The sequence below is a fragment of the Puma concolor genome, chromosome C1 (assembly GCF_028749965.1).
Source record: "Puma concolor isolate L17-30 chromosome C1, mPumCon1.1.hap2, whole genome shotgun sequence".
Taxonomy (NCBI): Eukaryota; Metazoa; Chordata; class Mammalia; order Carnivora; family Felidae; genus Puma; species Puma concolor.
In genome coordinates, this window is record NC_141674.1 from 104,567,534 (window position 1) to 104,581,744 (window position 14,211).

General features: G+C 39.6%; 2 protein-coding genes across 7 annotated transcripts in view; one reads left to right on the forward strand and one right to left on the reverse strand.

The window, feature by feature from the left end:
• The window catches only part of GPHRA (golgi pH regulator A), a 61,260-nt gene extending 55,926 nt beyond the window's left edge, over positions 1 to 5,334 (forward strand). For both annotated transcript variants that reach the window (XM_025932871.2, XM_086718015.1), the window contains 4 exons: positions 1,065 to 1,160; positions 3,294 to 3,383; positions 4,494 to 4,559; positions 4,693 to 5,334. In XM_025932871.2, the coding sequence (XP_025788656.2) occupies positions 1,065 to 1,160; positions 3,294 to 3,383; positions 4,494 to 4,559; positions 4,693 to 4,899 (459 nt within the window). In that variant the 3' untranslated portion in view covers positions 4,900 to 5,334. The remainder of the gene's footprint in view (positions 1 to 1,064; positions 1,161 to 3,293; positions 3,384 to 4,493; positions 4,560 to 4,692) is intronic.
• A 404-nt stretch (positions 5,335 to 5,738) lies between these two features.
• The window catches only part of PDZK1 (PDZ domain containing 1), a 45,350-nt gene continuing 36,877 nt past the window's right edge, over positions 5,739 to 14,211 (reverse strand). For all 5 annotated transcript variants that reach the window (XM_086718013.1, XM_086718014.1, XM_086718012.1 and 2 more), the window contains 2 exons: positions 7,666 to 7,956; positions 5,739 to 6,349 (listed from right to left, as the gene is read on the reverse strand). In XM_086718013.1, coding sequence (XP_086574139.1) covers positions 6,296 to 6,349; positions 7,666 to 7,956 — 345 coding nt within the window. In that variant the 3' untranslated portion in view covers positions 5,739 to 6,295. The remainder of the gene's footprint in view (positions 6,350 to 7,665; positions 7,957 to 14,211) is intronic.

Consider the following 14,211-nt stretch of genomic DNA (forward strand, 5'->3'; position numbering starts at 1 on the left):
ATCTTCCTGACACCTCTGCTTCATGTATTTTAAAGCTCTGTTATTTGGTACATGCACCTTCTGGGTCATTTTGAACGCCTTATTGAAATGACCCTTTTAATCCCTGGCAGTATTTTCTGCTATGAAATCTACTTTGATATTAATACAGACTTCTCTTTCTCTTTATTAGTGTTAGTATATCTTCTTCCATTCTTTTACTTTTAACCTATTTGTATATTTATATTTAAAGTAGATTTTTATAAACAACGTACAATTGGGTCTTGCTTTTTTATCCAGTCTTACAGTCTCTGCCATTTAATTGGCATGTTTAGACCAAGAGTCAGCCATCTACAGCTCACAGATCAAATCCAACCACCACCTGCCTTTGTAAATAAAGTTTTACTGGAGAGACAGCCAAGGCCATTCATCTACGTATCATCTGTGGCTACTATCACTACAGTGTCAGAGTTTGCCAACCCTGGTTTAGACCATTTACATTTAATGTGATTATTAATATGGTTGGGTTGAAAACAGCCATGTTGTTATTATGTTTTTTATTTGTCCCATCTGTTCTTTTTTCCATTTTTTCTTTGTTTCTGCCTTCTTTTGGATAAATTGGATATTTTTCATAATTCCATCTGATCTCTTATTGCCTTGTTAGCTGTAACTCTCTTTTCATTATTTTAGTGATTGCTCTTAGAGCATTCAGAAAATAACCAGAGGGAATGACCCTGGAATTCCTTGATTTCACTCTAACTGTATCACCAGAATGTTACCTTTCTGACTTCTGTTAACCGAAGGTATACATGCCATATGCCATAGCCTTTTTTTCTCTTTATTTTTTACAGAAAAGGTAGGGTACATAAGGACTTTTGTTTGCCTATATGTGAATAACTATAATAGATGTTTTATATATGATTTAGATTGAGAATAGAATTGAATTTTTAAGAACATCTACCTATAGGATAGGTAGGATGGAACATCTACCTGTAGGATGTTATATTGATTAATTCATTATTTTGAGTCACTTTTTGAAATAGTGATTATTGAGATGCTCTAATATATAAAGGTCTGTGTCTTTACAGGCAACGATTAATATCGTTTTTGACCGGGTTGGGAAAACTGATCCTGTCACGAGAGGCATTGAGATCACTGTGAATTATCTGGGGATCCAATTTGATGTAAGAATTAAGTCTGTTTTTGTTCTTCCCATTCTCCATTGTTTTTTGACATATTCTTATAGCAAATTTGTAAAGGGCATAAAACCGTAAGTGATGGCTGGTACTTATTACTGACTTAGATGCCGATTATTTCTATAGTTCGTCTTCTGCTTTTCTGTAGCTGACTACTCCTCACCAGTTTCTCCCCACCAAATATTAGATACTTCTCTCTGTGATATATAATGAGATCTTCAAATCCAAAACTCACCTTTGATTCCTCTAGTAGAAAATTAACTACTAATTAGCGTTCCACGTTAGAAGTGAAATTATGTCTGCTGTAAAAAATTTATCTTTATCAATTAATTAATGTGGACTTTGAGCTAAAGATGGTAAGTGTAACCCGTGCAGTTTTAATTCTCTTTCTACCTGTTTTATGATACCACTATCATTAAACACTCTTGTCCCGATTTATGTTTTCTGTCTTTATTAATAGAAGAGTATATTTAAAAAATATATATATATATATGTGTGTGTGTGTGTGTGTGTGTGTGTGTACACACACACACACACACACACACACACACATATATATATATATATAGCCAATGATTCTAGTTGATTAGCACTTTGATAGTAAGCCCAGAGTCATGCTCTTAGTCCCTGTGAGGACCATTTAGCTGGGCTAGGATCCTAGTGACAGACTGCATGCTACCCCCAGCCATCCGTCTCAGCTGGACATGCTCCTGGTAGCTAGATGCTGGATAAAATGAAAATGAACCAGAGCAAAATGAGCTCCAGTCCTTGAGAAACAATTCAAAACACATGTTTTTGTTTTTGTTTTTAATGTTTTTATTTATTTTTGAAGGAGAGAGAGAGAGAGACAAGAGCATGAGCGGGGGAGGAACAGAGAGAGAGGGAGACACAGAATCCAAAGCAGGCTCCAGGCTCTGAGCTGTCAGCACAGAGCCCGACGTGGGGCTTGAACCCACGAACTGTGAGATCATGACCTGAGCCGAAGTTGGACACTTAACTGAGCCACCCAGGCACCCCAAAGCACGTTTTTTGATGATAAACCAATGGTGTAAACTTTTTCACATGAAGGAACATGGTACCTTTCGTTCAAGTAGTTTATAAAATATCCCATAACCCATGCTTCACTGTTACATATGTGTTTTCTTCTCCTCTTTTCATTTATTCCTGGGCTCAGTTATTAGAAGTGTTCTTCCTTATCAGTGCTTTGTGAGGCTACTTAGTTGCTGTGTGTGTATATATATATTTAATCTACAATTCATCTGCATACTCCACGTTTCAGAATTCTGAGTAACACCTTTAGATGTTAGTAATAGCACTTCCCTGGCAGCTACTTTTCAGACCCGAATCAAGCACAGAGTTCCAAAGCTGCCTGCCACTATGAAGCAGTCCAAGAGGAGAAAAAGGTACCCTCGTGTAATTCAAGTGAAGGTCAATTATGTCCTAGACTGTAGCTGAGAATGTTGACATATTCTTTTATTATAAAAAGAATAATTTCTTACAGTTATGGGCAATGAGGGGACTATCCTTCACAGATGTTAAAAGTAATTTAGCTATTTAATTTCCTTTTAATCCATGCTTTTCACGTAATACATTGAAGCTGCATCATTAGCTCCATCTCTGTTTCCTCAGACTGACTAGTGTTATTTTCATCACTCCACTGCACTTGCTTCCGTCCTGTCTTGATTAAGTCTCATTAAGATATCCACTGCAGGGATGCCTATGTGACTCAGTTAAGTGTCTGACTCTTGATTTCAGCTCAGGTCATGATCTCATAGTTGGTGAGTTCAAGCCCCGTGTCGGGCCTGCTCTGCGCTAACAGTGCAGAGCCTGCTTGAAATTCTCTCCCTCTCTCTGCCCTCCTCCACTCATGCTCCTTTTCTCTCGCTCAAATAAATAAACATTAAAAAAAAAAAAAAAAGTTTTGCACTGCCACCTTCCTAGGTGTTGTTAGTTGCACCTTACTTTTCTCCCTTCCTAAAAAAAAATTTTTTTAATCAGGCAGGGCCCGATGAAGTACCCTCTCACAGTCACATAAGCAATCAGAATGTATCAGGAGAATAGCCTTCACGTGTCTCTCAACAGAGATTTCACAGATACTTTTCCTTCTTTCTATGGTGGCAGGTGAAGTTCTGGTCTCAACACATTTCCTTCATTCTGGTTGGAATCATCATCGTTACATCTATCCGAGGACTGCTGATCACTCTTACCAAGGTAGGTTGTATCATTGAGTTTAAATTTCTTATTTGCTTAATTACACGTGGCACCACAAGATAATTTTACCTAATTAAGATTTCTGCCTTCTGAGATCTTAAACAACAGTCACAAATAGTTGGATTTACATCCCACGCCCATCAGATGCGTACTTTTACCAAAGGTCATAGAACGAGATCACGGTCCGTTGCGTTCACTGATACGGCACCAGCATCTGGGAACAGAAGCTGGCATGCAGTAGGTGTTCCAGGGATACTTGGAATGGATGAAGAAGATTGGAGGTGTTTGGGTTAGAATTTGAGTATTTGAGGTGTTTGAGGTTAGAATAACTGTGAGGGTCCCTTATAAGGAGGACATGGGAGTAGGAGAAGCAGAATGGTTGGCTATTTTCTGATCAACACAGGAAGGCTTCATGGAGGCAGAAGGTAAATTTTCTCTTGGAGACGAGGCGGGGAATCTCGAAATCCAAGAAGGGCTTGAATGAAACGAGTGAAGAGGTTGGGAGGGGAGGAGGAAGGATGGATCTACAGGCATCTCGCACAATTTTGGAAGGAGCTCAGGAGCCTAGTAATAATTATAAGAGCTTGGAGTGGCCTGAGGTAATCTGCTCTAATATTTCATAATGATATGAAAGTCATATGTGTCACATAGTTTCTGACAAACTTGATACAGATTGGAATCCCTTCATGTCATAACGTAATTCTTAAAACCCCCAAATATCCCTCTGAGCGCAACATAGCAAGCAGTCTGTTTCTCTTCATGGCGTTAACTGTACCAGTCGTTCCCTATGGGATTGCTGCATGGAAGAGACTTTATTTTTTTAACGTTTATTCATTTTCGAGAGACAGAGCATGAGCATGAGCAGGGGAGGGGCAGAGAGAGAGGGAGACACAGAATCCGAAGCAGGCTCCAGGCTCCGAGCTGTCAGCACAGAGCCCGGCGCGGGGCTCAGACCCATGAACTGTGAGATCAAGACCTGAGCTAAAGTCGGACACTTAACCGACTGAGTCACCCAGGCGCCCCGGAAGAGACATTTTTAATTATGCTACTTAATGCTCTTGACACAAGTGTCTAGCAGTACCGCATAAATTCTCCTCCCTTTCTTGACAGTTCTTTTATGCCATCTCTAGCAGTAAGTCCTCCAACGTCATTGTCCTGCTGTTAGCACAGATAATGGTAAGTTTCACGAACTAGCTTTATGATTATAACTGTAAAATACCAGAAGTGTTTTGTACTTCTGAATATTTTAACAATTCCCTTTGATCCCTGACCACAAAGTGACCTCCGGGTTAATTTGTTTAACTTGTAGGGCATGTACTTTGTCTCCTCTGTGCTGCTGATTCGAATGAGCATGCCTCTAGAATATCGTACCATAATCACCGAAGTCCTGGGGGAGCTACAGTTCAACTTCTATCACCGTTGGTTTGATGTGATCTTCCTGGTCAGTGCTCTCTCCAGCATACTGTTCCTCTATTTGGCTCACAAACAGGCACCAGAGAAGCATATGGCACCTTGAACTCATGCCTGTTACAGACTGCTACGGGCCAGTAGCGTCAGAATTTGGATTTAAGAGAAAACAATGGAGGGGACCAGGGCCTAATATTTTTTAAACAATCAAAACACTGAGGTAGCAGATTCTACCTCCAGCTTATGCCTTCCTCCTCAGCTGATACTGTGATCATGTAGCATTAGCTAGAACATGAGCGTGAAGTAAACTCAAGCTAGCCCTCAGCGGAGCGCATCCCACGTGGGTTTGAGGCTGATGCAGCATGGCGGAAGAGGGGTGTAAAAGAGCCAAGAAACTAGTCTGGGAGAATACACTGGAGCCCTAGGGTAAGGGGAAGTCTGAGGTAGCTGGGCCAAACACACAGGATCTCTGTCAAGGCTCACACGGAGGAGGTTCTGGCTTTCCCTTAAGATTGACAATCATTAAAATCAGATTGGAACCCTTTGGCCTTAGCTTCATTTTATCAAGGATAGCTTGGTAGTGTGCTTGTGTGATCTAACGTGAGTTGGCATCCCCCAGCCAACCCCCGCCCCATAAAAATTACCAACAGGTTATCTGTTCTTGTCTGGGGATGGAATGGTGTGCTACGGAAATAGATTCTACCGAGAGAGGTCAGGTATATCATCTTTATTGATTTCCTTTTAAGTCCGTATTTGAGAGTGAATTACTGTGCATTCAAGTTGGTGATGATGTCTCAGTTTTTTTTTTCTTTCCATCTGCCCCCTCATGCTGTGGGGTAAAACAATGAATAACTGTTAACTGGAATAAGTTTTCCTATTGTAGACCCTACTTTTCTCCATCTGTGAAAGGGAAATGTTGGGAAGTTTATAGAATATTCAGAAATGCAATTTAAGGAAATCCTGAATTTTATTGTGCTGGGACTTCCAGAGGCAAAATGAAAGTTAAAGCATAAAAGCAAGTTTACCAAAAACAAAAGCACTATTAAGGTTTGATCAGCTAACAAGGAAGACTCTACAGGCATTCTTAATGGCATCTGTTTTAGCAACCACAACATTCTTACAAAACCATAATTTTAATAGGCTTATCTGCTCAGATACTATAATGAGCTCTCACGTGTACAGATTTGTGAATCATCTTTGGTGCTCAAGGAGCCTATAGAATTAAGAGATAGCATCATACAAAGAAATGTAGTTAAGTTGAAGCTTGAAAGAGATCACTTGAAAAGAATCTGGTTCCTGCCTTAAGTTGACCATAAATAAGCCATCTATTGCGGTATCTGCCCCCAAGGCAAATGACCACAGAAGAGAGTCACACGTGATGAACTGGTTCCCAGAGGAGCTCTTCTCTAACAGAGACAGTAAATGGGTGGCAGCTCATTCCTTGGGAAAGGATTCTTACTGAACGCCCAGAAACAGCTGTCAGCCAAAGCCATTATTTGCTCTCATCACATCTCTGTGTCTTCAGAATTGGAAGAAGAATGTGAGGCTGTACTGTGCGCCTGTGCAAAAGAGAACAAAAGATCTGTAAGTGCGAGTATGAATGTCAGCAGTTGCATGACTTGAGGCAGGGAGTAGAGTCCCTCACTAGAAGCCAGGTAATCTGGATTTTACATTTGGCTTTGTTTCCAGCTTGCTGTTTGACACTAACAAATTTCTTAATGTCTATATATCTTTTCTATAAAGATAGCACAGTCCTATAATTGACTTGCTACAGAGCTATCACTGAATTTTTTAAAGACAACTAGAATGCTTTCTTCGTGAAGCAGTCACGAATGCAAGGTCAGTGGCTATTATGTGTGCTGTGGTCTGACTGTATGTCTCCAAAATTCGTCTATTGAAATACTAATCCTGAGGTCAGGTGATGATATTAGGAGGTAGGACCTTTGGGCGGTGATTAAGTCATGAGGGCAGAGCCCTTGTGGTTGGGTTTAATGTCTTATAAGAGAGCCCCCAGCCCCCACCCCCCACCCCCAGAGCTCCCTATCCCCTTCTACCATGTGAGGACATAGCAAGAAGTTGGCAGTTTGCAGCCTGGAAGAGGGCCTTCTCCGGACCCGAAAGCTGTCAGTGCCCTGATCTTGGATTTGCCAGCCTTCAGAACTGTAAGAAATAAATCTGTGTTGTTTATAAGCCATCCAGTGTATGGTCTTTTATTATAGCCCTCCAGACTAAGTGGGTATTCATTAACAAATAGTATTTAATTTATATTACCAATAATAAATTGTAAATAGAGTAGAATTAAAGGTAATAGAAAGAAGAATGATGCAAAAGACTTATCAAGGAATTTAATCCAAATACAGAGTAATGCTTATTCCTCCCTAGCAATAATACACCGCCAATGATCTTAAAAACAATATGTCCCTAAACACCACAGTTCATTTTCATGCTTACCATTAACCAGGCCCTGTTTGAAGTGCTTTAGTCTTAGATAATATAATCCTAATAACAGTCCTACAAATCCTCCTTGTTTTACAGGTGGGGATAATGAGGCAAAGAGAAAATAAATCCATTTGCCCAAGGACGTTAAGTGACAGAACCAGAATTTGTACATAGCTAGTCTGATTCAGGTTCTTCTGGTGGTTCCATTATAATTTTGATAAACTTACCTTCTCTGGACAGTTACTGTCAACTCCATGCTATGAAAAAGAAACTTGTCCTCATACCACTTTCTCTCCACCAAAATGACTTATCTTTACATTGTAATTTTCTAGTATTCTAGGAAATCTGTGGCAAACATAGACCTAAGGTGTACTTATGAAAGACTTTATCATACTCTGATAGGTTAGATCACTGAGAGAAACCTATCACCACTCACTCGTTCTTTTGCCATGTGTGAGTCGTGCTCTGGTTCTGCCAATGTTCCTTCTTTGGAATCAGGGGGGGCATCCAGTGGATCAGCCATAGAGGAAACGATAGGGATTTTCTTAGCCTGGAAATAATCATAGGCCTTCTTTCCACAGACTAAGAGTGTGACATTCTTCCCACTATTCTGGATTCTGTCCACCACTTTCTCATAGGGTTCTTCCAGCACCTTCCCTCCATTCACTTCGATGATGATATCCTCATCCTCCAGCCCTGCCAATTCGGCAGGGCTGCCCTTTTGTACCTGTGAAAAAGAGGTTCTGAATTATCACTTCCAGGCACAGATAAGGGAATGTTAGATTGGCTTCCCTTCAGAGGAGAGAGGGCTTTGAGAATTTCTTCTTAACCATGTTATTTCTCCTTGAGGTACAGAAGAAAGGAGCTCTAATGCTTTTCTGCTTCTCAAAGCTTCAACTTCCATACTCCAATGAATACCATTGGAGGGGTCCAAGATGATAGCACAAGACTCTGAACTCACCCCACCTCACGGACACCAAATCTATACCTACATACAGAGCGATTCTTCCTAAAGAACTGAGGGCTGATTGAACAGTATCTGCACAATAAAGGACAGAGAGACCACATAAGGAACGGCAGGAGACATGGAGACACGGTCATGATGAAAACCGCGCTGCACGAGCGACAGAGCACGGAGGGGTCTGCACACAGACTGGGGTGCAGCAAAAAAGCAGTTTAAAGAGCAGCTAGACTAACTAAAGGGAACCAACTCACTAACCCTAGAGCATCCACCAAATGGGAGGGAAACTGCTGAACTTCTCCAGCGTCACAGCTACTGGCAGGTACCACTGTTTACATTCCGTCTCCACCTTGATAGTGCAGACGGGCCCAGGGCCAGGCACCCTAGCCATCCTGCCACCTCGGCAAGCCCTTGGACCTTAGCCCACACCAGCGCAAGGCAGCCCCAGGATGGCACCCACCAGGACACCCTCAGCCTTTGCCTGCTACAGCTCCAGCTGTGCTGCCAGGGCACAAAGCACCCCAAAATACCATCCCCCGCCCCCAGCCCAGGCCTGCTTCAGCCATGCCACCGACGCTGGCTCCAACCAAAGCCACCAGGCACACACAGTCTGCACTGGGGACATTTCTACACAAGGCCACTCCTTTAAGACAGAGAGAGGTGGCTGTTTTGCCTAATTCATAGAAACAAACACCAAAAGTCAAACAAAATGAGGAGAACAAAAAATATGCTCCAAATGGAAAGAAGACAAAACTGAACAAAATGGAGATGAGCAATCAACCTGCTGAGTGGATGAACTCAGAACTTACAGAATATATTTTCTATCTCTTTAACTCTGATTGGTTTTTTCTTAAAATAACTGGAAAAAATACACCAGAGGGAATCAACAGATGATACAGAAGAATCAGGTAAGTGATCTGCAAAGACAGGTAATGTGGAAAGCACCCAAACTGAGCAACAAAAAGAAAAAATTGTAATTGAGTTTAGGTTAAGGAATCTCTGGGAAAATCTCAAGCATAGTAACACTCATGTCATTCCTGTCAGAAAGGGACAGAGAGCCTATTTGAAGAAATAATCGCTGAAAACCTCCCTAAAACCTGGGGAGACACTCAGGTCCAGGAGAGCCCCAAACAAGATGAACCCAAGGAGGAACACCAAGACCCATAATAATTTAAATCTCAAAGATTAAAGATAGAGATTCTTAAAGGCAGCTAGCTACATACAAGGAAATGCCGTGAGGCTCTCAACTGATTTTTCAGTAGAAACTTGGAGCTAGATGCCACTCTCCCTCGGGCCTGTAAAGGGCTCAAAGGAAAAAACCTACGTGCAAGAATGTTCTACCAACCAAGATTATTTTCAGAATTGAAGGGGAAAGAGTTTCCCATACAAAAGTTAAGGAAATCACAACCCTTAAATTAGCCTTGTAAGAAATGTTGAAGGACCTTCTCTAAGCAGAAAAGGCCATAACTAGAAGAAAATTATGAAAGGAAAAAATTTCACCAATAAAAGCAAACCTATAGTAAAGGTGGTAATCAGTCACTTATAAACCTAATATGAAAGTTGAAACACAAAAGTAGTAAAATCAATCATATCTTTAAAAAAAAATAAGGAATTTATAAAATAAAAAGATGTGCAAAATAAGACATGCGTTAAATGTGGAGAGGAGGGAATAAACATGTGCTTTTAGAATATACTTGAATTTAAGTGACCATCAACTTAATATACACTGCTATATATTTAGGATGTTATGTAGGGACTTCATGGTAACCATAAACCAAAAACTATAATTGATACACAAAAAATTAGAAAGGAATCCAAGCATAACACAAAAGTCATCAATCACAAGGGAAGAGAACAAAAGAAAGAAACAGAAGAACTACAAAAATAGCCAGAAGACAAGTAACAAAGTGTCAGTAGGTACATGCCTATCAATAATTACTTTAAATGTAAATGGTCTAAATGCTCCAATCGAAAGAGGGTAACTGAAGGGATATAAAAACAAGACCCATCTATATGCTTCCTCTAGGAGACTCACTTCAGGCCTAAAGACACAGGCTGAAAGTGAAGGGCTAGAAAACATATACCATGCAAATGAAGCAGGGGGTTGGGGGAGAAGCCAGGGTAGCAATACTTACATTAGATAAAATAGACTTTTTTTAATAAGTTTTTTTTTTTTAATTTTTAATGTTGATTGACTTTTGAGAGAGGCAGAGAGAGAAGGAGACACAGAATCCAAAGTAGGCTCCAGGCTCTGAGCTGTCAGCACTGAGCCCAACATGGGGCTCAAAACCACAAACCATGAGATCATGACCTGAGCTGAAGTTGGACACTTAACCAACTGAGCCACCCAGGAACCCCAATAAAATAGACTTTAAAACAGACTATAGCTAGAGACAAAGAAAGGCACTACATAATGATAAAAGGAACAATCCAACATGTAACAATTATAAATATCTATGCACCCAACATAGCACCAAAATACATAAAGCAATTTTTAATATACATAAAAGAAATTGACAGTAATACAATAACAGTAGGTGATTTATAACACTCCACTTAGATCAGTGGATATATCATCCAGACAGAAGTCAATAAGAAAATGGGGGCTTTGAACAACACATTAGACCAGACAGACTTAACAGGTATATACAGAACATTCCATCCAAAAACTGCTAAATACACATTCTTTTCAATTATATATTGAACATTCCCCAGGATCGCATGTTAGGCCACAAGACAAGTCTCAATAAATTTAAGATTGAAATCATATCCTACATCTTTTCCAACCACAACAGTATGAAACTAGAAATCACAAAAAAAAAATCTAAAAAGAACACCAATATGGAGTTTGCTACTCCATGTAGCTACTAAACAATGAATGGGTCAACCAAGAAATCAAGAAGGGGGAAAAAAAACAAAAACATGGAGACAAATGAAAATAAAGACACAATTCAAAGCCTTCAGGATGTAGTAAAAGCAGTGCTAAGAAGCTTATAGAGATACTGCCCTAAGAAATAAGAAAATTCTCAATTTAGCCTTCTACCTGAAAAAGCTAGAAAAGGACCAAAACCCAAAGTTAGAAGAAGGAAGGAAATAAAGATCTGAGTGGAAATAGAGATGACAAAAATAGAAAAGATCAATGAAATCAAGACCTACTTCTCTGAAATATAAACAAAATTGTGTACTTTTAGGCAGACTCCTCAAGAAAGGATTCAAAATGAGAAATGAAAGAACTTACCAGCAACAGCATAGAAATACAAAGGATTATAAGAGACTATTATGAAAACTTAGAAGCCAATAAATGGGACAACCTTCCCTCTTGCCACTTTTATCCAACACAACACTGGAAAACCTAGGCACAAGAATCAGACAAGAAAAAGAAATCAACGCATCCAAATTGATAAGGCAAAAGTAAAATTATTATTTGCAGATGACATACTATACATAGAAAACCCTACAGACTCCACCAAAGAAACTATCACTATTCGTGGGTTCAAGCCCTGTGTCGGCTCTGTGCTGACAGCTCAGAGCCTGGAGCCTGCTTCAGATTCTGTGTCTCCCTCTCTCTGCCTCTCCCCTGCTCACACTCTTTCCCTCTCTCAAAAATAAATAAACATTTTAAAAAAAATTTTTTTTAATTTTTTTTTTTAACGTTTATTTATTTTTGACACAGAGAGAGACAGAGCATGAACGGGGGAGGGTCAGAGAGAGGGAGACACAGAATTGAAACAGGCTCCAGGCTCTGAGCTGTCAGCACAGAGCCCGACGCGGGGCTCGAACTCACAGAACGCGAGATCATGACCTGAGCCGAAGTCGGCCGCTTAACCAACTGAGCCACCCAGGCGCCCCTAAAAAAAAAAAAATTTTTTTTTAAGATATAGTACAAAGCTACAGTAATCAAAACAGTGTTGTACTGGCACAAACAATAGACACATAGATCAATAGAACAGAATAGAGAGGCGAGAAATGATCCCATGCTTATTTGGTCAATTAATCTACAACAAAGGAGGCAAGAATATACAGTGGAGAAAAGACAGCCTCTTCAATGAACGGGGCTGTGAAAACTGGACAGCTACATGCAAAACAACGAAACTGGACCACTGTCTCACACCATACACAAAAATAAACTCAAAATGAATTAAAGACCTAAGTGAGAAACCTGAAACCATAAAAATCCTAGAAGAAAATGTAAGCAGTAATGCCTTTGACATTGGCCTTAGCAACATTTTTCTAGATATATGCTCTCAGGCAAGAGAAATAAAAGCAAAACTAAATTATTGGGACTATACCAAAATAAAACAAATTTACACAGCAGAGAAAGCATCAATAAAATGAAAGAGCAACCTACTAAATGAGAGAAGATATTTGCAAATGATAACACCAGCACAAATAAGTTGATTAAGAATTGGGCAGAGGCCCTAAATAGACATTTTTCCAAAGACATGTATATAACTGACAGGCACATGAAAAGATACTCAACACCACTGATGATCAGGGAAACACAAATTAAAACCACAATGAGATATCCTCACACCTGTCAGAATGGTTAACATCAAAACAACAAGAGATAACAAGTGTTGGCAAGGATGTGAAGAAAAAGGAACACTCATGCATTGTTGGTGAGACTGTAAACTGGTGCAGCCACTATGGAAAATAGTATGGAGGTTCTTCAAAAAATTGAAAATAGAAATATCATCACTCATATGAGGACTTTAAGACACAGAACAGATGAACACAAGGGAAGGAAAGCAAAAATAATATAAAAAAAGAGAGGGAGACAAAACGTAAGAGACTCTTAAATATGGAGAATAAACAGAGGGTTACTGGAGGGGTTGTAGGAGGGGGGATGGGCTAAATGGGGGATGGGCTAAAAGGGGCATTAAGGAATCTACCCCTGAAATCATTGTTGCACTATAAGCTAACTTGGATATAAATTAAATATTAATAGGGGCGCCTGGGTGGCTCAGTCGGTTGGGCGACCGACTTCGGCTCAGGTCATGATCTCGCAGTCCGTGAGTTTGAGCCCTGCATCAGGCTCTGTGCTGACAGCTCAGAGCCTGGAGCCTGTTTCAGATTCTGTGTCTCCCTCTCTCTCTGACCCTCCCCTGTTCATGCTCTCTCTCTCAAAAATAAATAAACATTAAAAAATTAAAAAATATATATTTTAAAAAAATTAAATAATAAATAAAAATTTTTTAAGAAAGAAAATAGAAATACCATAGGTTCCAATAATTCCACTACTAGGTATTTTACCCAAAGAAACTGGAAACACTAATTTGAAAAGATACATACACCCCCTATGTTTATAGCACCATCATCCACAATAACCAAAATATGGAAACAACCTAAGTGTCCATTACTCAGCCGTTAAAAAAAAAAAAAGAAATGAAATCTGCCATTTGAGACAACATGGATGGACCTAGACGTAAAATAAGAGAAAAAAATACCATATAGTTTCACTTATATGTAGGATCTAAAAAAAAAAAAAAAAAAAAAAAAAGGCAGAAACAGATCCATAAATAGAGAATAAACTGATGGTTGCCAAAGGGGGAAGGGATTGGGGTGATGGACAGAACAGGTGAAGGAGAGTAGGAGATACAGGATTCCAATTATAGAATGAACAAGTAACAGAACAAGTTACAGCAGGACTATGGTCAATGATATTGTAATAGTGTTGTACAGGGACAGATGGTAGTTATACTTGTGGTTGAGCACAGCATAACATTTAGAGTTGTTGAATCACTATGTTGTACACCAAATAGAACATGTGTCAACCATACTTCAATAAAAATAAATAAATTGGACAACCTAGAAGAAATAGAAAAATTTCTAGAAACAGAATCGTCCAAGACTGAGTCAGGAAAAAATAGAAAATCTGAGCAGACTGATTACAGGTAACAAAATCAGGAATCATAAACTCTCAACAAACAAAAGTCCAGGATAAGATGGCTTCACAGGTGAAGTCTACCAAACATTTAAAGAAGAATTAATACCTATCCTTCTCAAAGTATTCCAAAAAAG